Consider the following 22271-nt stretch of genomic DNA (forward strand, 5'->3'; position numbering starts at 1 on the left):
TAAAAGGTTCCCGAGTCCACGTGACTTAAATACTTGGAACAGACCTGCGATACAATTCCTCTGGTCTTTGAGGCTTCAAGAGAGCAGCTTATATATCACTGAATAAACACTGTCAGTTTATTATGACACCAATGCTAAAATGAAACAAAACAATAACGCTATTGAGTGCAACAAATGGTCTGCCCAGGCAATTCCATGTAGTCCTCCTGTCCCATCAGCTATTGCTGCCACTGTTTACCATGTTGAGGCAAGATGATTCAGATAATATAAGAGGCAGGTGATCCATGCTTGGGGGGGGGGGGGATTAGAGTACAATCACAGACGGAGAACCTCTTCTTTATTCTTCTTCTTGGAGCCTAAATCAGCAACATCTTCATCATCTGAATTGACCACTCTCCTCCTGGAGCTTGATAGCTGATGGGGGAGGTTTTGGGTGGGATGCAAAGAGCTAGAGAACAGCCTGTCCAAAAACAGATACGTGTATGCATAATCTACACTCTCATTATGTCACAAAGAGGTTGCTACACCAGGAGTGTTTTAATTTTACCATGGCATGAAATTGTATTTGAAGTAATTAATTAAAATTAAATTGTGATTGAACATATGACGATGGAGGTTTCAGAAGTAGTATAAAACAGCAGCATATAATAAAACACTAGTAAAATTAACTTGTGGAGATTAGAGATATCTATTATCACTAAGCCCCTGATGGTGCAGCAGATTAAATCACTGAGCTGCTGAACTTGCTGACCGAAAGGTCGGCAGTTCGAATCTGGGGAGCAGGGTGAGCTCCCGTTGTTAGCCTCAGCTTCTGCCAACCTAGCAGAAGTCACTTGACTTCAGTCAAAGGTTTTTTTGACCAAAATAAAGGCTACTGACTGACTGGTAAAGTCAATATATGTAAGGATAAACCCAAACTCCTCTCAAACTGCCTATTGCTAGAGCTCCATAACACACAATCTCCTAGTGCAGTTGAGACTATTTACAATAATAGCAAGAACTTCATTAACAGAGTGAAACTATTCATTAATGAACCTCATTAACAGAGCAAACCTATTCACATGCATCCAGAAGTAAGCCTTACTGAGTTCAGTTGGACTTAATTCCAAATAAGAAAATGTAACACACGTCTTAAAAGTCCCAGGTTTATGACGTTAGAAATTATCCCTTTGATAAACATGGAGCCGTTGCTGAGATCAACTCACAGCAGATGCTTCACTTTTTCCATGGTGATTTCTCAGGGCTACTTGAGCAGCTGTACTATGTTTATCAAAGGGCAAATTGAGAACTTTTTCTGTACTTGAGACTGGCCCAAAGCAATTCTAAATTTAGCACAGCACGAAGGAAGCTAACCTGGTCTTATATCGTGATGTCAAAAAGTACCCAAGGGCATTCATTGTTTCATTATGTTTTGTTTTGTTTTTTTTACCAATGCTGTATTGATGTCCTTTTTTAAAAAAAACAAAACAAAACAAGAGAATTACTGTTGAATGGGAAACATAGGCTATTGTTTCTATATTGGCTCCAACCTGAATTGAGGAATTCCTCAATAATGTGAAACTAGTCTTTCCCTTGGAAGAAACAGTGTTCTGAATGTAAGTTTTTGTTGGGAGGAAATGGATTCTGTTTTCAATCTGTAACCTTCCAGCTGCTTATTTGTCTTTAGGAGATGGCAAATAGATTAAGAAGAATTAATCCAGAAGAATTCTGCATTTTTTTTTGCATCTCATTTCTAGTAACCTTCTTTAAAAGCAGTGTTACCAGACCAGAAACCTTGTTCTATTGCAGGCATCAGTACTTCATATCATTGAAATCCAATTTTTCATTACTGCTATCATTATTGAGGTTAGGAGAATTTTCATGCACTGTTTCAACAAATTTGCTAGATATATTAGGTTAAAACACAAATGAGAAAATTTTATGCCTCCAGATGTTTTTGACAACTACTACAATACTATATCAATAATTATCCTAGGTGGAATTGATGGTAAATATAGGTTAAACACCTAATAGAGGCGAAGATTCCACCTTTGACTAAAGATGACTTGATGAGAGAAAACCAATACATTTCATAATCAAAAGAGGATTTTAACTTGATTTCCTCACATCTACTCTGACTTTGCATGGGAAGAAAATGAACCCTATACGGTTCCATAGTGCTGTCATGTTGTATAAAAAGTCTCTGTGCATCTTCCTAAATGGTTTGGATAACACATATGGAAAACAAGCAATTACAGTCGGTTGTTTCCATTGCCCAGCAGACTGAAGCTGTTCCAGTCGGATGACACTTTCTTCTAACTCAACTTAAATGCTGGCAGTCTGTGCTACTGACACCATCTGTAACTGGAGCCAGTGACCTTTCACCAAATGCCAAAGTACTTTAGTTGCTCAGTAGAACAGTAACTGCAATAGTAAAGGCTGCTCTTGATGAGAACTGTGGAGACAGTTTCTTTTGGAACTTGGAGAATAAACATCTTATCTTCCCCTCTGCAGATGCTGGCTATAAAATGCCTCAACACCCATGTGTCTCAAATACCAGCTTATGGAGTAAGCTGATTCACCACCATACAATCTCGAAACTCAATATAAACTGATATAGTTCACATTTGGAGAAATTACTGGTGGCTTCCCATCCATGAAGAGCTAAAACACAATCCAACACTAGGTCAGATGGACCAATGGTCTGACTCAGTATAAGCCTAAATGTCCTACATTCTTACTTTTGTTGTCTGTGCTTTGACCTACATCCCACTTTGGTTAATTTACAATGGCACTAATTAACTTATTAACTTATTAATTAGTGGCTGCTACCAATAGAATCCTATGTGCCCATAGAATACTATGTAGCACCATCACTATAGTGATTCATAATGAATTTAAGCCAAACCTAAACAGACACACACAAAACCCAACTACTGGGATCAAGAAGTGGCTAACTGACACTCCTGTTCCCTCCCATGAACAATTTCCAGGGAAATAAGAAGTGAAATGATCCTGGTAACAACTCATGATTCCACACATCACTCGTGTCTGTGTGTGTAGGGATAAGCTAATGGTCAGGGATTGTAGGTGTTGTATTATTAAATACATGGATAACACTAGGATGTCGACCCTGATCCAGCTAACAGGCAGCACAACCTATATATATTGTTTAATATTCAGTGCAATGACCTATTGTGTTTTGTTCTAACCCTATTTAGCTGCTCTCTTTGCTACCCCAAATCCATTCGCATTGTAGGTATGAAATTGAGGTAGGTTAGGGGACAAGAGGGAAGCTAAAACATCCTCTTTTGTGAATGACCACAAATGAAACCCATTCATCCAATGTAGATTACTTATGACTGTGAGTGGGATATTTTCCCAATTCTAGAGCAAGCCATCATATCTCAAACAAGTAGAACAAAGAAGGCCCCAACCTACTGCTTCTTAAACTGTGGGTCCCAACCTCAAATGGGGTCGGTCCCCTTAGCTCAAAGTTGGGAGTCACAAAAAATTGGAAACAGTAAAACAGCTTAATGGTTATTTCAGATATAGGATAGATCTGTTAGCAACCATGTGCAATGTTTGCAGTGAACTCTGCAAAAATGCTTCAGCTGTACTTCCTAAAAAAGAAAAACCAGACTGTTTAGCAAGCCCTGAAAATGCTGATTATCATTAAATGTTTGATTTCATACCTATTTCATATACTTATAAAGCCAGGGAACATGTAAACATTCCTAAGGTGGGATGAGGTCACAAGTGGAAAAGGTTTAAGAAGCCCTTTCCTAATCTGCATAGGAAAAACGCTCAACAAAGTGAATGTTGTGGGATTGGTGGTCTCTGCACTTCTCAATTCCTTGGAAGAAACAGATGATCATCACCGTTGCCATAGCTTAGAGTTAGGGCTGATGGGGATTGCCATTAAGCACCACCTCAAGAGCTGCGCAGTCCCCACCGGGATGTTAAATCAGCAATGAGCCATGATACAACTTCCAGATCGTCTCCAATGATATTTTATTGAAATGGCATGTGAAGCAAAAAATTCTACTAAAGTTGTGCATTAAAAAAACACCACTTTCTTCTATTTACTTTTAATGGCACAGTGAAAACAGGCATCAATCACATTTTTTGTGTACAGTGACATTATGGCTCTTTTGCAACAACTTCATCCATGGCTTCACAGTCAGAACTGCTGCAGTGTGGTCTTTGGTCTGTGGGTAAGGCACTTTGGTCGGAGATGCAACAGCTGCTTTCTCCATTTCATTTGGCTGAATGCTTCTTGACCACGGCTAGGTATTCCTGCACATCGTCAGGAGAACCCAAGACAATGGGCACACGCTGGTGAATGTTCTCAGGCACAATGTCCAGAACTGCTTCCTTGCCCGTTGTCGCCAGCCCTCCAGCCTTCTCCATGATGAAAGCCATAGGGTTGCATTCGTACAGGAGCCTCAGCTGGAACCACATAGTTTGAAAATGAAAAGAGAGCTGTCAGCTAGAACTGTACAAGCAAGAAAGCACTTAATGTTAGAGTTGGCACACACAAAAGCACTGTGGGTTGTTTCCTGCTCCTTGTGTATCACCAATCCTCTGTACCCACAGATTCTGCATACATGGATTCAGCAATCCAGGGCTTGAAAACACTTTTAAGACACCAAAAAGCAGAGACACAAATGGCATGATTTTGCCATTAATAAGGGACCTTTTACTATGTCTTTACATGTAATGAGACTTGAGTATCCCCAGTTTTTGCGGTCCATGGAGGGTCCTGGAATCAGATCCCAATGGAAAGGCAAGAGCTCGCTGTTTTTCAAAATATGAAGCTATGTTTACTCCAAAGTAACTTCCAGTGCAGTCAAAGATTTGAAAAATATCAGCGTATTTCAGATTGCAGCCTGTCCCACAAAGTTGGTAGGAACATAAAATGGAATTAGAAAATGGCATATGCAACCTTGAGCAGATTGTAGATAGGCTACACGTAAGCATGTAAGACTAGTTACATGCAGGTTTTATAAATGAAATTATAAAAGAAAACCAGCACTATTAACGGTATAAACAAGAAATCCTGTTCTATTTTCAAGTACTGCAATGAGAAATGTACTGTTTGTGACATTCTGTGTAAATGAGTAACTGCTTATCTACAAACTGAACCAAATATTGAAAGAGTTTCAATATTCAGATTAAAGTTATTTGCTGGGTAACAACAGCCCTTCCCATTCGAACTATGATCTGGGAAAGTGTATCTGATCGTAATTTGTAATGCAGAAAGGCAGTTAAAATGTGATCCTTGCCTATATACCTGAAATCATATAGGCATGTTTTGCACAACAAAGTTGCAGACAAAATGTTTTTTAAACACACACCCCATCTCCTAGTCCCCTATCTAGCTAGAAACAAGCATCATTGGCATTAGAGGGATGGTGAAAAAGGACTGGAGAAACAGATTTCCAATATTGGATTAAAAGCAAGTATCTTCTGTACCAGGAACAAGACAAATGTTCCCCTTGGGATTTTCATCACTTCACACTGTGTGTAGGGTCTTGCTCACAGCAGCATGATAGAAAACCCACCAACATGCATAGAAGAAGATCCAAGCTTAGACTGTGGAGGCAATAGTCACATCACATATGAAAGGAGGCATGTTTATGTTACCTTTCCCTTGGGACTCTTTGAATTAGCCGGATACAGAAAGATTCCTCCATACACCAGCGTACGATGCACATCAGCAACCATGGAACCTATGTATCGGCTTCCGTATGGGGAGCTACCATCCTAGGATAAAAATTGGACAAAATGATACATTAGAATAAATGTTTCCTTTAAGATTTCCCAGAGAGATATTTTCAGACATGCTGGATTTCAGTTTCCATTAACCTAAGTGAGCACAGCCAAAGGTCTAATACCAGAACAGCAGATCTGGGAATCCTGCATAGAATCTTCTCAATGGATTTTGAGTTGATAGCAGTTCTCCCTGTTCAGGACCAGTACAGAAAACCACTGGAATTTGTTTCTTCCTTACTGGATACCATAATACCATGTTAGAACAGGACATCTATTGACAACATCTGGGCAACTGTCAGGAGTCAAGGGTCAGGGGGCTGTGCTGGTCCCCAGGAGATACTGAAGGGCTGCACCCATCCCATTGCACTCCATTTCGAAAAAGCAGTGCCATCAAATGACTCCTAACACCCTCATTTTGTCATGTTTGAAAAACAAAAGGCAACCCAAGGAACAGAAGAAGCACAATCCAGCAGACTATCCTCATGTTCATAGAGTTGAAACAGACATTGTGGGCCATACAGTCCAACCCCCTGCCAAGAAGTAGGAAAATCACATTCAAAGCACCTCCAACAGAGGCCACCCAGTCTCTGTTTAAAAGCCTCCAAAGAAGGAGCCTCCACCACACTCCGAGGTAGAGAGTTCCACTGCTGAACAGCTCTCAGAGTTAGGAAGTTCTTCCCAATGTTCAGGTGGCATCTCCTTTCCTGTAGTTTTCCTTCACTACACTATAGAGAAGTTCCTCATACACACCCTACAATCGTATCTGCTGGCCAAATGAAAGGGCAAAGCAGTAGGAGATAGGATGAGAAGTCAATATACTGGAAGAGTATATTTAAGGCATCTCCTAAAATTTAAAAATCTCTAAATGGCAGGAAAAGCATGCAAATCCATTAGTTTGATTCTTAATCTCTGGAGCAGCAGAAACCAAGGTTGCTCCGAAGACTGGACTGCTAAGACCCAGAGGATTGGATGAAATCCACAGGACTGGATTCATATGTACAGATGGAGACAATTAATATAATGTCATATTTCAACCCACAGCGACTTCCTGTGTATCTTGATACCAAATCTATTAGCAGAAGATTACCTGAGGAAATTTCTTCTGCTTAAGGTATTCAGTGACAGCAGGATCAAAGTATGCAGCATATCCTTCATTGAGGCTGAAGATGTTTCCTTTTTTCTTTATTTTTACATCTCTGTTGACCAAAATGAATTCCCCAATTGCCTAGCATTTAAAAGAGGAAAAACATCATTTGCATCCTCATTGCAAACACTTTACAGCCAAGCAAATTCCATGTACAACTTAACAACAGCAACAAAAAGGCAAAATGATTTTAAGACACGTAACTATCGGCATAATATTGCATTTTTATATACCAGTATATGGACATGTTAGACAAGGTACACCATCACTTCAAATACATTAATATTTTGTAATTCCCATGAGAACTTTACAAGCAATTAGGAACACCTGTGGCAATAACAGAGGACTCCTAGCACAGTTCCTGTTTGAACAGTCATATAAATCTTGTCCATATTAAACCTAAGTGATGCTTATGCTTTTGTGGTTATTTAACAAAGTTGCTACTACATACATAAGGCATAAAACTCTAATAGCTAAATGGAACAAACAAAGAACAAGTTTCATGCAGCTATTTCAGACATACAGTAAGTTCTGCCATAAAGGGATAGCTGTGTTCCTTTTAAAAGTGTGTGTTATAGTAATTAATGCTCTTAAAAAAGAACTTATGGGGAAAACAGGGTTAGGTGCAGATCTCAAATATGTGTGTGTGTGTCTTTAGTGACATCACCCGAAGCCACTAGAATGATGCTGATGCCCTTCATTATGTTAAAACCCTTCTGAAATCACACTTAGCTTGTCATCTTCTGTGGCTGATGTAACTCCCTGATTGTAGTAAAGAAGGTTTTTTGGTGGTATAAATATCATCTTAATGGGATTCCAAAGCTCAGCAATTATGAGAAGACTTCGGTACATTGTCCAAAAGAAGGGGAATTTTAAAACCCACATTCTTCTTCTTGCAATATTTTCTAACAGTGCCTTCAAAAATATTAAGAGATTTGAAAAACTGCCCTATTATCCTTGATCTAAAATGTACACCTAAAGTTGGCTTTTAAAGCACGTATGGTGCAAAGTAATAAACAACCACAGGATTCAACTTCAAATCACTGCTAGCATTTGAATCAAGCAATACATTATTTTGGAGCTTCGAAACAAGAGTTGTGGGCTTCACTCTCAGAAATATATGTTCTGGATGTTATACACTTCCAGTATAACCTTGTTTTATCAACATTAAATCTGATCCAAGTTGTAGCCTTCTTCTTCAGTTAATTTATTTAATAAAAAAGGGCTATCTCTTCTATGTTCTTCATACATGATCTAAATTTGCTTGCACTGAATTTTGGCCTCATCTACACTACCATGTAAAATCCAGATTATTTGCTTTGAAATGGATTAAATGGAGTGTAGAATCATATAATCCAGTTCAAAGCAAGTACTGTAATCTGGATTTTAAATGGCAGCATAGATAGGGCCTTAGTCCCTGCAATACAACTTTGCCTATAATGCACAACATGGATCCATTTCATTCGAAACACTTGTTCACATCAAGTTTCTCTTCCGGGGATATTGCATATCTTTTTTGACCACCACAGACATTTTTATCACTGGGTTGTTTCTTTGGTGCACTCTTATCTATGAAACACAGAAATCTTTTAGAAGAGTATGGTGAAAAATCACTCCTGAACACCTTCTCAAACTCATGCGGCTAACAAACTGAATGCCTAAGGCCCATCTACACTGCCATATAAAATCCATATTACCTGCTTTGAACTGGATTATCTGATTCAATAATCTGGATTATATGGCAGGGCAGATCCAGCCTAAAATGAGGGAAGGCAGGATTGCTGCTTAATGGCTAGGATGCACAATTTTGCCAATTTTGAATGTTCAAGATGGAATTGCACTATCAGTGCAATTGGTATTACTGCCAATTTGCACTGTAAACACACACATTTTGACAGAACTTACTGCTCAGACAATGGAGAATTCCAGGTTCAAGTAACAGAACCTGGAATTAATCAAACTCCAGCTCCTCAGATATAAACAGATAATGTGACATTCAAAGAAACCTGGTGAATGTTGCTTCTCCTAAGCAAAAAGTAGTTCTCATTAAAGCTATGAAAACTATGCACTACATGCACACTATTGCAGACATTAAAAGGTGAAGGGTTTTCGGGATGTTTAAGGTGTCACACACACATAGCGTCACCACACTTACTCTTTTTAAGACATCAGGTTGCAATCTGAAAGTGCACAAGAACATTTGTTAACATTATTTTGGTTAGATAAAGATTAAAAGATGACTCCCTTGTTTAAAAACAGCTGCAGAGTAAAAAGAACCAACCTAATATATGGTTTTGAGTACTGAACTTGGTCTCTGAAGAAAAGGTGTTGGAATCCTCACTCAGCTATGGGAACCCCTTAGCCACAAAAGACCACTTGATAAGTTTAGCTGAGGGTCACAATATTGGAAATGACTTTAAGGCTAACAACAACAATGTTAAGGGTGCCACTTTAAATTCTAAAATTCCTAAAAACTATATGTTTTTGAAGTATGAAAACAGCACTTTATCATTAATAGATAGTTTGCAGCTCAATTTGTTGTCTTTTCCATATTCAAACAAAAACAGAGGACTGTTTACCTCCAGTTCATATTAGGGTCCCACAGCATCCATTTGCATAAAAATACACCCCCTATTTGTTTCAATTGAAGCTTTTTTCCTAACGCCAATAGAAGATACCACCCTTATACAGTAGAGTCTCACTTATCCAACATAAACGGGCCAGCAGAACGTTGGATAAGCGAATATGTTGGATAATAAGGAGACATTAAAGAGAAGCCTATTAAATATCAAATTAGGTTATGATTTTACAAATTAAGCACCAAAACATCATGCTATACAACAAATTTGACAGAAAAAGTAGTTCAATACGCAGTAATGCTACGTAGTAATTACTGTATTTACGAATTTCGCACCAAAATATCACGATATATTGAAAACATTGACTACAAAAATGCGTTGGATAATCCAGAACGTTGGATAAGCAAGTGTTGGATAAGTGAGACTCTACTGTAAATACGAATGGCAACAAAGGACAAAATGTAATGCCTTCTATAACCAATAACATGCTCCCAATCCATACTGGGTCGATCATGTTTACTTTTGAGGACAAAACTGAGAGCAGGTCTTCCCTGTGTTTGGCCTTAATACTGGAACTGAAGGGAGGCTGTGGAAAGTGGAGATGACACCAGGACTGGTCAGATGGCTCAGGAGGATGGTTAGAGCTAATCGTATCCTCAAAACCAAGGCTGCAAAACCAAGGCTATGCAAATCTTTGAATGTAGGATCCAAAGTCAATAAGCTATTTTTTCACATACCTCCCAACCTCTGAGGATGCCTGCCATAGATGTGGGCGAAACGTCAGGAGAGAATACTTCTGGAACATGGCCATACAGCCCGGAAAACACACAACAACCCTATTTTTTCTTTGACATACAACTCAGTTGGCTCCCTTCAAATGCTACTTGACATTTTGTAAGCAGAATCAGCTTTGTTTCCTTTTGGAAAACCCTACTGGTTTTTTTTAATAAACAATAACAATCTCATTGGAGATTTTGTCATAGCATTAAAAACACACACTTTTTCATAGAACATTATTTAAATGGCTTACCGGATCCAGCATAAAGCAGTTGACGCCACATTCCAGAGCCAAGACAAGCATGGTGGCACTGCCATAGAGGGCATAGCCAGAGGCTACAAGATTGCGCCCGGGCTGCAGAGCATCTTTCTCAGAAGGTGCGCCAGGAGAAACCTGGAGGAAGAGAGAGAGAAAAACCCCTTCAAATCCAGAAGTCAAGTGTCTTTGGGTTCTAACCGAAGTCAAAGTTTCTTAAACTATGCTCCTCCAGATGTTTTGGACTTTAGCTCCCACAATTCCCAATAGCTGGGAAGCTGGCTGGCATTTCTCAGAGCTGAAATCCAAAACACCAGGAGGAGCACAGTTTGAGAAACACTGCTTTTTAAGATTTCATTGAGAGCTTTCTTCTTTCTAAAAAGCCACTTAAGAAAGAGATCTGTCTAGTGCAGCATTTTCAGCAGTAGCTCTGAGAAATTTATCTCTGTTCCATAGATACAAAAAAAAATCATGTTCAGTTTCCCACAATCACAATTAAAAAATGGTGAAAATTTGAATTAAGACTGAAACACAAGGATGTTGGGATAGAACTGGTAAGGCTACTGAAAACCTCTTAACAACCTAAGATGCCAAAACCAACACAAGTGACAGACTGTGATGTCATTATTCTTAAAGGGAACAATGGTGACCATATGCTTCTTATTTAAATCTATGAATCTTAAACTTGTGTCCTTTGTTTGATGTCTGTTTTATGTATTATAAAAATGCAGTTTTAATGTGGATCTTTTAGAGAAATATGTGTATTTGTTGAATTTTTGCAAAGGTCATGTTTTTTAATTGTTGTAAACAGCCTCAAACCACAGGGGGAGATGGGTAAGAAATAAAGTTATTATTATCATGTTAATCTTTAAACATTTTATTATGATTTGATAGCAGATTTACTTATAAATTCAGTTGTCCCTTCCCTCCAGTGTAGCTAAAAACAGTTTTCATCAGGGAGTCCACCTTTGGTGTAGAGAAAAGGCTATTATTATTATTGAAATTTAAGATAAAAGGGGGGATTAGGCATTAAACTTCCCCTCCCTGACAGAGTTATCTCAGTAAAGATCAGTACAGTATTAGACAGCTGAGCCTGTCAACTTTACACTCACTGACTTTATTTTACCCCTTGATTTGCAGTTTGGACAATGCTAACTGGCAGATCACCAGAGCATATATGTACTTTAGAGTACACATCAAATCCTAGAACCTGGATAAGAAAAACAAATAGCAGGGTGTGTTCAACGGGCATTTTTGCAAACATGTCAATCCAGAATTTCAGGTCTTCTCCAAGCAGGGCACCTGCCTGTTATAAGCTGGCCATCTTCCAACTATTTGTGCAAGTATGGTCCCCATTGAAATTAATTACTTAATGGCTCAAGTGGTTTGAAGATTGCACTGTGATTTTGCAGTCAGTTTGCAAACTACTTCCTCTCTTTTAAGAGGCCAAATGGCAACACGTTTCTATGCCATGGAACTTCATATCATCTTATTGCAAGTTGGGAGAAACCATTTTGATTTGGTTCAGTCCAACCATGTTGACAATTCTTGTCAGTTAACCCTTGCTGCTTCTAAGTATTTGAGAAAGTTCATATTAGCCCTCAAAGCTGCATATTTTTTAGACTTACACATATTACTTCACAATTTGGACAAGCAAATATTAACAATGACATGCTCTACCTTTCTATAGATAGCAAAAATGGTTCCAATAGAAACAAGGCAATCGATGTTAGAAGAGCCGTCAAGCGGATCCATGCAGACTATGTATTTGCCCTATAAACAGAAAGCAGTTAGATACAATTATAACAGATAGTCATGTAATTTTGAGCTTGCTTTATTACTATAATATTCTCACCTATCAACATGATTTAATTGACGAAAATTTCACCAAACTAAAGCTAAAATTTCACCAAATCACAGAAAGTTGAGGTGGGCAACTGGGCAAGAGGTGCAATTTTATTGCTTATTGTCACCTTCCCAAACCTCTGGCTGCATGCAAGTGTACTAAGTGTGATGCTATGCTGCTTGCAGCTGCCATTTGGGAGAAGTACATAACTGGTATTTGAGGGATGGGAAATTCTAGAGAGGGCAGCTAACAATATTTCTCCCATTTTTTAATGTTATGTTGCAATTTACACTAAAAAACATTGTTTTTAGTGTCTACATGTTTTGTTTTCTATCTAGAAAGCACACCTGGAAATTATATTCATCTTTGAAATAAAATGATTGCTCCTCTCATATTCAGCTTTACAGATAAACAGCAGTGTTCTGCTGCTACCAAAAATTGGTGATGTGAATGATGGTTGTAAAAACAGGTGAAGGGCATGCCACCTATGCATTGCTAATCTAGTTTAAGCATTTCTGACCAGTTTGTGATTTAGAGGTGGTAATTCTTAATTTAGACATGGCAAACTATTGCAGGCAATCCCTGAGTTACAAACATCTGACTTATAAATGACTCATAGTTAAGAATGGGGATAAGAAAACAGCAAATGAGAAAAATCTACCTCTAGGAAGAGAAATTCATTCTTGAAAGAGTTATCATTGGGAAAAGTGTCTCAACCAAAGCTTTATCACTAATCCTTGTTTCCATAACAAGCCACGTTTTTCAAAGTCCAATTTTCACAGGGACAGAAAGTGAGGCGAAATCTTCTGAACAGGGGCACAGATATCAAAACAAACACCACAAAAATGCTAACTCTTGTTTGTGCTATCCAAAGCTACTGGTATATCTCTATCTCTACATGCAAATTCAGCTTAAAAACAAACCTACAGAATCTATCTTGTTCATAACTTGGGGATTGTTTGTATTGGGATTAACTGTTCACTGACATGTAAAAGTTGGTACAGATCAAGGGAGAAAAAGGAAAGATTCACCTCTTTGTCCAATTGTCCAGTCAAGGGAAAGTGAAGTTCAGACTGGGAGCCAATGCTTAATAGAAATTAGTTCTACTTCCACATGGTTTATCCATAACTTCCTTAGATAACACTGGATGTATGAAGGTTTGCTGCCACCCAGGAAATGGGAGCACAAGGTGACAGTGAAAAACTTTTACTTTGACTTCAACTAAGGCGGATCTACACTGCCATATAATTCAGATTATCAACACATATAATCTACTGTATATTATCTGCTTTGAGCTGGATTATCTGAGTCTACACTGCTCATAATCCAGTTCAAAGCAGATATGGGTTTTATAAGGCAGTGTAGTTGCCCGAGATATCCTAGCATCAAATGATTCCAACTCTAAATATGCCACGGTAATGGATAACAGGATCAGATAATGGAAATGAAGCTTAATATATTCTGCACTTACAAGCTTTCAAACCTGAAAATAATTCCTTGAGGCAGTTTTCCTTTAGTCCAATTCAGTTTTCGTTTTGACAAATAGGATCAATAGGGTTTTAAAAATGATATAGCATGGGGGCACAGAAAGTGGAGCATCAACAACGACAGAAGTAATTAAATATTTTCTCCTGACCAATTATTCTTCACTTGAAAAGCCATTCCAGCTCGTGAATCAACATTATGGCAGAAATGTAGGATAAGGATCCCTATATTTTTCTTGTATTGTCTATGACTACTGGGTTGCTGTGAGTTTCCCAGACTGTATGGCCATATTCCAGAAACATTTTCTTCTGACGTTTTGCCCACATCTATGTCAGGCATCCTCTGAGGTTGTGACCTCACAACCTCTGAGGATGCCTGCCATAGATGTGGGCGAAACATCAGAAGAAAATGTTTCTGGAACATAGCCACACAGCCCGGAAAGCTCACAACAATCCAGTGATTCCAGCCATGAAAGCCTTTGACAACTCGATGACTACTGTCAACAGAACTGAACTCGGTATTATGGATTGAAAATCCAGTTGCCCTTTGTCCTTTGGAGTTTGTATCTAGGTTAATTTTTACATGTTTAAAAGGCAGATGTTGCTCAATGCTGCTTTGAAGGTAAGCAAAATACACTGACTTGTTTGTCTTCTTCCACTATGATTGCATTAGGGTTTTCTTCTGACACAATTACACAAGTTGTGAAAGATGACTTGAGCATGTTGATCACCATGTCGTTGGAAAGGACATCTAATTTCTTTACTTGATCTCCTGTTACATTGGTAGAACCAGCCATTCCATAACTGAAGGAAGATGAGAAGAACAGAAGCAAATCAAGCATCAAAGCATTTTCTTGTATCAAAAAGGAAGGGCTAAGTCTTACCACACTTTTATCAAACATGACACAGAGATCCCACTAAGACCACAAGGGACTTTGTGTCTTGATATCATCTGACCCCTAAGCTGTGGTTTACTTTAAAAAAAAACACCACCTTTAAAACAAATTATAAAGGTTATAAAGATTAACCACAATTTGTTGGGTTTGGATCACACAACATGTTACTATTACTCTAATCTGAGGCATATGTTTTTAAATTTTTCATAATCAGGCTGGAGAATGAGGAAAAAAATACCTGAACTCAGGGCCCAATGGGAAATGAATTATATACCCGCAAAACAGCATATGGAACCTGTGGCATTTCAGACGTTATTGAATTTCCATTCTTACCAGCTATAACCATCCCCGCAGTATGTGATATATCAGTGTAATATTAAATCATCCACATCTAGAAGGCTGAAAATTCCCTGTTCATGTTTAGACTGACATCTAAACACAAACAAGTATGTGACATCAGTCACTATCCTGTATTCAAATTTCTTTTGTAACCTCACTTGTTTCTTCTTACTTTTCATTTTAAAGCTTATGGACTCAAAACAACTCCCAGGCCCCTTCCACACAGCTGAATAAAATCCCACATTTTCTGCTTTGAACTGGGATATATGGCAGTGTGGACTCAGATAATTCAGTTCAAAGCAGATATTGTGGGATTTTCTGCTTTGGTATTTTGGGTTATATGGCTTTGTGGAAGGGCAGCCAGAAGTATTTTGTTTATTCCTAGCAAATTTATTCACAAACTGCTAATAACTGCAATTGTTTCAGCAAGAAAAAAGGATAATATTTTGATAGGATTTTTTTTTTCTACAACAACTTATAACAGATGTAGAAGATGACAACAGTGTTACTTTCATTCTCTAAAAAGATTCCCCTGGAGCAAAGAACACACTTAGCTTTCCAACTGAAATCAATAGGATTTTGATTAAAAAAATCAATATTCTGCAACAGTTAAAGAAGTCATTTTAAGTCCAATTGATTTCAGCTGGAAAGCTAAGGGGACAAGTGATGGGTTTTGCCTATCTTCAGCCTTCAGGAGCCATTTCATTGTTGAATTTATTTGGAAAGTCCACATGCGAATAACAAAGATATGCTGATGCTACATGAAATGTACCTTGAACTGTAAATACTAGCTATCTCTAAAGCAACAATGCCGGGCAAAGGCTAAAGCTTACGTGTGGATTCCTCTGAAAAATCATTGCAGTATAAGCAACTTGTTCCCCTTCATGTAAGTACAGGCAGTCCCAGAGTTACAAACATTTGATTTACAAACAACTCGTAGCTAAGAATGGAGGTGAGACAACAGGAAGTAAGAGAAATCTACCCCTCAAAAGGGAAATTCACTCCTGGAGGAGTTGTCATGGGAAAAGGTGTCTCTACTGAAGCTTTATCATCAATCCTTGTTTTCTCAACAAGCCAATTTTTTCAAAATCCAATTCTCACAGGGACAGAAAATGAGGTGAAATCTTCTCAACAGGGGCACAGACAGCAAGACAAGGGATGTTAGCCCTTCCGTATGCTATGGAAAGCTTGTATGTATGTATGCATGCATGTGTTTAAGTATGTATATGTATGTGTGTATATAGACACTAGTGTACTTTTATATGAAATTGCTATAGTTTTGTGTTGTTTCATTCGTGTCATCTCATTTTCATATTTGGTTCCCGCTAACAAAAATGAGCTGCCTATGACACAAATTTTTGTCTGGCTAACGAAAAACACGAAAATTTTCATGCCATTGGCGGCAATGGAAGGGCTTCTGAGGCTCACCCCCCACCCCCCTTGGTTTTATGGAAGGCATTTTGACCCCTTTTAGTCCACCAACTTTTAAAACATTTGGGTCTTCCCCAGAGTACTATTGGTATTAATAATATTATTATTAACACCTGTTGGCACACAGCAGCTGTCATGGGGAGGCACTCCTCTCCCAGACTCAACTTAGGGTGCCAGAATAACTATCATTATTTATATTAATATTATTATTAACACCCATTGGTACACATCAGCTGTAAAGGGAAAGCAGCCCTCTGTCAGTATCTGCTTATTGTTACACGGTCGAAACGAAAGGAAAACAAAAGCAAGCACGATGACTGTGTGGCTTTCATTTTTGTCTCACCTCTTGTTTCCTACAAAAATGTTGTCATTGTTTTGTGTAGATGAATGGTCGAAACAAAACGATAGCACGAAGGAAACGAAGGAAAAATGTTCACGCACATCTCTAGTACATACACACATATATACATACATACAAACAATATACATACATATATCTGTATATGTATGTGTGTGTATAGTTACACTTTTTAAAGTACCTGTTCCAACTTACAAACAAATTCACCTTAAGAACAAACCTGCAAAACCTATCTTGTTCATAATTTGGGGACTACCTGTATTTAGAATATTTCAGTATCCTAGTTATGATTAATCTCTACCAAAATTAAAATATAGAGCCTTAAAGAGGTAATGTGAATTTGATCAAGGAATTTGATCAAGTATCTCATAGTATGAGATGTCTCAGTAACACATTAATCCAATCTTAAACTGATAAGTGGGTCACAGTATATCAACAGTAGTGCAAACTGCTACTGTGTTGGCTCAGCTTTTTTAAAATGAGCTGCACTGGAGGAAAGGGGAAGGAACAACATAACTGAATGAGTAAGAGTGGTAAAGAACTATGTCCAAACAAAGCTACAGATGAAGAATTGTGTCAACACTGGTTTCTTCATGGTATTACTACGAAGATTGAGTTATAAACGGTTACGTTTGCATCATAACTTGCTCATGAGAGAGGAAGCACACTTAAGCGGATGTGGGCATATAATATTTATTGGTGTAATGTGCATTACAAAAGAGATTTTGTTCTATTTAATAAGACAGAAAAAAACACATGTTTTCAGCGCCCTATTCCAAAAAAAGAAACATTACCATATAGAAGGGGCCCAAGACTGAACTCTTATTCCTATTTACCTCAGAATTAGGTTTATTTAATTCAGAAGGACTGACCACTGTATAGGATTGCAATGTATACTGCAAATATAACCCACTTTTTGTTTCATGGCAAATCTACATATGCTGAACTACAAATCCTATCATTTCCCTACCTGGAAGACAGATTTGGGTCTCTTGTGTCATTTATATTTATTTTATTATTAGCTAGAAACTGCTACAAACCTGTTTTCAGAATCCCCCTTTAACTACTGATAAGAGGTCTATATGTCTTGCTCTGAATAAAGCAATCCGCAGTCCACATTCCAAGTTTATTAATTTACTAGCTTGGATACCCAGCGGTGTCCGGGTTGGGTTATTTGAAAAAAGCATTGTTTGTTTCGGGGTGTTAGGTAATATCATTTAGTAAATTAGTAACACTATGTCTTAGAAAAAAGTCAGTCTCTGATTTTGTTTTTTATGAATGTTCCCATTAGAAAATACATAACAATGTGGGTGAACTACAGTTCCCAGAACTGTTGATCAATCCTCCCCAAACCACACAAATATTCAAAGTTAGTCATGTTGGGTCTGTGTGCCAGGTTTGGTGCAGATCCGACATCGGCTGGGTTCAGTGCTCTCTGGATAAGGGTGAACTACAACTCCCAAAACAAAGGTCATTTTCCCCCAAACGCCTGCAGTATGTTCAGCTGGTCAAGGGGGGTCACAGTGCTGTGTCTTGATGCAAGATGAATTACAACTTCCATCCTGTTGAGTCAGTCCCCCAAACCCCTCCAGTCTGTTCAGTTGCTAATCCTGTTTGCTGGGTGCCATAAGAAAAGGTAGGAAAGGGTTAAGGGAGAAGGAGTTGGTGGGGTCATGCAAATTCCATACCAATGGAGAAAGAAATGAACTCTGGGATGTGCTCACTGTAACCTGCAATGTCCTTGGAGGGAGGGTCACTGGTGGCTCCTCAACACTGGGTTTAAGCTGTTTGTGGAGGCCAGAGGCTGTCTGTGTAAGGGGACACCCCTGCCACATACATACATACACATTTTCACTTTTTAATGTGTATAGATAGATAATCAATATGTTTAATGCCCTTGGGCATTCTGTTTAGGGTATACCAACAAGGTCCAAAGGCTTTAATAAATAGCCATGTTTTAATGTGGCACATACATGAAAGCAGTTTTGCTGACAATTGGGGGTCCAATGGGAGGACCTTCCAAAATGGGGGTGCCACAGCTGAAATGGCTATGTCTTCACTCCATATATTGCTCTCACTAGTGGGAAATAGAAGAGTTACCTAAGGAAAAACTCATATTGAGATTGACACATATAGAAATGTGCTCTCCCACAAGTATCAAGTTCCTAAGCCAAATGGTGCCAGTGCAATGACAATGAAAAGGGGAATCAAGATATCCACCATATATGCTAAGTATCATCCAAAATCGACCCTTTTTCTATTTAAAGCAACTCAGCTGAGAACTGCATATTTGGAGTTGACTGGTGTAAATTGTAGGGGTGATGTAGATATTTGATCTGGTTCAGGATCTTGACCCCTTGTTAACAGCTTGTTTATTTTAACTGTAGTTGTAATGTGTATGTGCTAAATGTGTGTGTTAAAGGCTAATCAATAAAACATATTACTAATTAAATTACTGATTAACTACACCTCTGTTAGGGTGCCCTCGGTGGCGCAGCAGGTTAAACCACTGAGCTGCTGAACTTGCTGACTGAAATGTCAGCATTTCAAATCCGGGGAGTGGGGTGAGCTCCCGCTGTTAGCCCCAGCTTCTGTCAACCTAGCAGTTCGAAAACATGCAAATGTGAGTAGATCAATAGGTACCACCACCGCAGGAAGGTAACAGTGCTCCATGCAATCATGCCAGCCACATGACCTTGGAGGTGCCTACGGATGTCACCAGCTCTTCGGCTTAAAAATGGAGATGAGCACCAACCCCCAAAGTCAGACACGTTTAGACTTAATGTAAAGGTAAAGGTTTCCCCCTGACTTTACATCACTATTAGAATATTTTGGGTAAGTCTCAAATGAAATATTGATTGAGCATCCTTTGACCAGAATTTTGAAATACTCTACAATATGAAATTGTCCACACACGTGGCTGAGAATGCCTTCTCTACTTTCTGATGATACACTAAATACAAACATTGGTTCATGCATAATACTATTAAAATATTTTGTAAAATTGCCCTTAGGCTATGTGTGTGTATGAGGTGCATACAAAACATAAATAAATTTCGTGTTTAACTTGGGTCTTATCTCCAAGACATCTTAATATGCATATATATGCAAATAGAGGTATTACAAAGCAAAACAATTTTGGTGCCAAGCATTTCATACACGACTACTCAAGCTGAGCCCCTGTTCAATCTGTACTCGGCTGTTAAATGCTGAGGCAACACACTGTCAAATTTAGTTGATTCAATGGTTTTACTCTAGACTTGACAACCTATTACAGTACAGTAGAGTCTCACTTATCCAAGCTAAATGGGCCGGCAGAACCTTGGATAAGAGAATATGTTGGATAATAAGGAGAGATTAAGGAAAAGCCTATTAAACATCAAATTAGGTTATGATTTTACAAATTAAGCACCAAAACATCATGTTAGACAACAAATTTGGCAGAAAAAGTAGTTCAATACGCAGTAATGTTATGTTGTAATTACTGTATTTATGAATTTAGCACCAAAATATCATGATATATTGAAAACATTGACTACAAAAATGCATTGGATAATCCAGAACCTTGGATAAGCGAGTCTTGGATAAGTGAGACTCTACTGTATTTAGATCCTTAATGTCTCCTAATGGGTTCCAATGCTGAATTTTGCACTCATCCCTTTAAGAAGAAGACAAGGATGTTGGGATCTTAGACAGAGTTTGGTGATGCAGCAGAAAGGACTGGGCACAATGTGACACCTAGAATGATGCTCTTCCTTTAGCCACCACCTTTTTCTTCTCACCTCCACTCTCCAAGGGCCTTTCCACACAGACATGTAACCCAGAATATCAAGGCAGAAAATCCCACAACTGGGCTATCTGAGTCCACACTGCCATATATTCCAGTTCAAAGGAGATAATGTGGGGTTTTATTCAGCTTTGTGGAAAGGGCCTGAAAAAGAGTATACAAGCAGTCCCTGCGTTACAAGCAAGATAGGTCCTGTAGGTTTGTTCTTAAGTTAAATTTGCATACAAGTCAGAACAGGAACATGTTCAAGTGTAACTCCAGACAATTTTTTTTAGTTTTGGATAGCATAGGGATAGGATTAATACTCCTGTAAGTGGTGGCGAAGTGTGTTAAAGAACTGAGCTGCTGAACTTGCAGACCGAAAGGTCCCAGGTTCAAATCCCGGGAGCGGAGTGAGCACCCGCTGTTAGCTCCAGCTTCAGCCAACTTAACAGTTCGAAAGCATGCCAATGTGAGTAGATCAATAGGTACCGCTCCGACGATAAGGTAATGGCGCTCCATGCGGTCATGCCGGCCACAATACCTTGGAGGTGTCTATGGACAACGCCGGCTCTTTGGCTTAGAAATGGAGATGAGCACCAACCCCCCCGAGTCAGACATGGGGAAAACCTTTACCTTTACTTAAGTGTTTGTTTTGCTGTTCAAAATATTTCAAGATTGTGGTAATTAGATTTTGAATTTTTTTGTTTTGATGTGAAACAAGGATTGGTGAGAAAGCTGTAGTGGAGACTCCTTTTCCCCATGATTCCCCCAGACAGGAATCAGCCAGGCTTTGAAAGTGCAAGGCTCTTCAATGCTAAGCAAGGTGATTAATTGGAACATTCACACTGGTCTCCAACAGACAAGATTTCCTTCTCCCACCCTGGAACTTCGACATGTGGGTGCATTTACACCAGGCATGGGCCAACTTGGGCCCTCGGGGTGTTTTGGATTTCAACTCCCCCCATTCCTAACAGCCTCAGGTCCTTTCCTTTTCCCCCTCAGCCGCTTAAGCTGTTAGGAATGGGGGGAGTTGAAATCCAAAACACCCCGAGGGCCCAAGTTGGCCCATGCCTGCTTGAAGGTGAAGCTCGCACTATCTGGCATGGCCAGGGATGATAGGAGCTGGACTCTAGCTCCATAAAGAGAGCCCATTTGCCCACTCACTCACAGGTTGGCGATGCCCGCCTTGCGCACGGCGGTGGAGATGGCCTTGACGGCGGTGCAGAGGGAGTTGAGCAGCTGGGTGAGCTCCCCGGTGCCCTTGGCCTTGCGCCCTTCCTCCATCACGAAGCGCGTCAGCGTGGTCACATTGGTGTCGAAGGTGGAGCGGTCGGTCATGGTGGCGAAGGAGTGGGAGCAGAGCGCAGCCCGAGAAGCCCAGTCCCGTCCACGGAGGAGAGCCTCCACCAGCCGCGCTTCCTTTAAAGACCCGGAACACGGGCCACAGAGAGGAGGAGCGGCCACGAGAGACCCAATCCGCATCCCGCGCGGGGGAAGACGCCTCCTTTGCGGGCCTATTGGCGGTAATACAACAAGGACCCCCTCTACCTTCTAGCTAGACACCGTTTTGACTGTCCTGGCGCAATGTGAGTTGTCCTTTGCTGAGGCACCAGTGGTAGAAGAAGCTAAAGACCT

The 22271-nt window shown here is 39.4% G+C and overlaps 1 protein-coding gene across 1 annotated transcript; it reads right to left on the bottom strand.

Annotated features, from left to right (window-relative positions):
• Positions 1-3976: 3976 nt before the first annotated feature.
• LOC100561550 (fructose-1,6-bisphosphatase 1) lies at positions 3977-22054 on the bottom strand. Its single transcript, XM_003216452.4, has 7 exons — positions 21805-22054; positions 14485-14647; positions 12194-12286; positions 10511-10651; positions 6845-6982; positions 5629-5748; positions 3977-4431 (listed from the first exon to the last, which is right to left on the bottom strand). Exons 1-7 carry the CDS (start codon positions 21972-21974, stop codon positions 4240-4242), a joined length of 1017 nt encoding a protein of 338 aa, XP_003216500.3. The 5' UTR covers positions 21975-22054; the 3' UTR covers positions 3977-4239.
• Positions 22055-22271: the final 217 nt, after the last annotated feature.

The sequence above is a fragment of the Anolis carolinensis genome, chromosome 2 (assembly GCF_035594765.1).
Source record: "Anolis carolinensis isolate JA03-04 chromosome 2, rAnoCar3.1.pri, whole genome shotgun sequence".
NCBI classification, from domain to species: domain Eukaryota; kingdom Metazoa; phylum Chordata; class Lepidosauria; order Squamata; family Dactyloidae; genus Anolis; species Anolis carolinensis.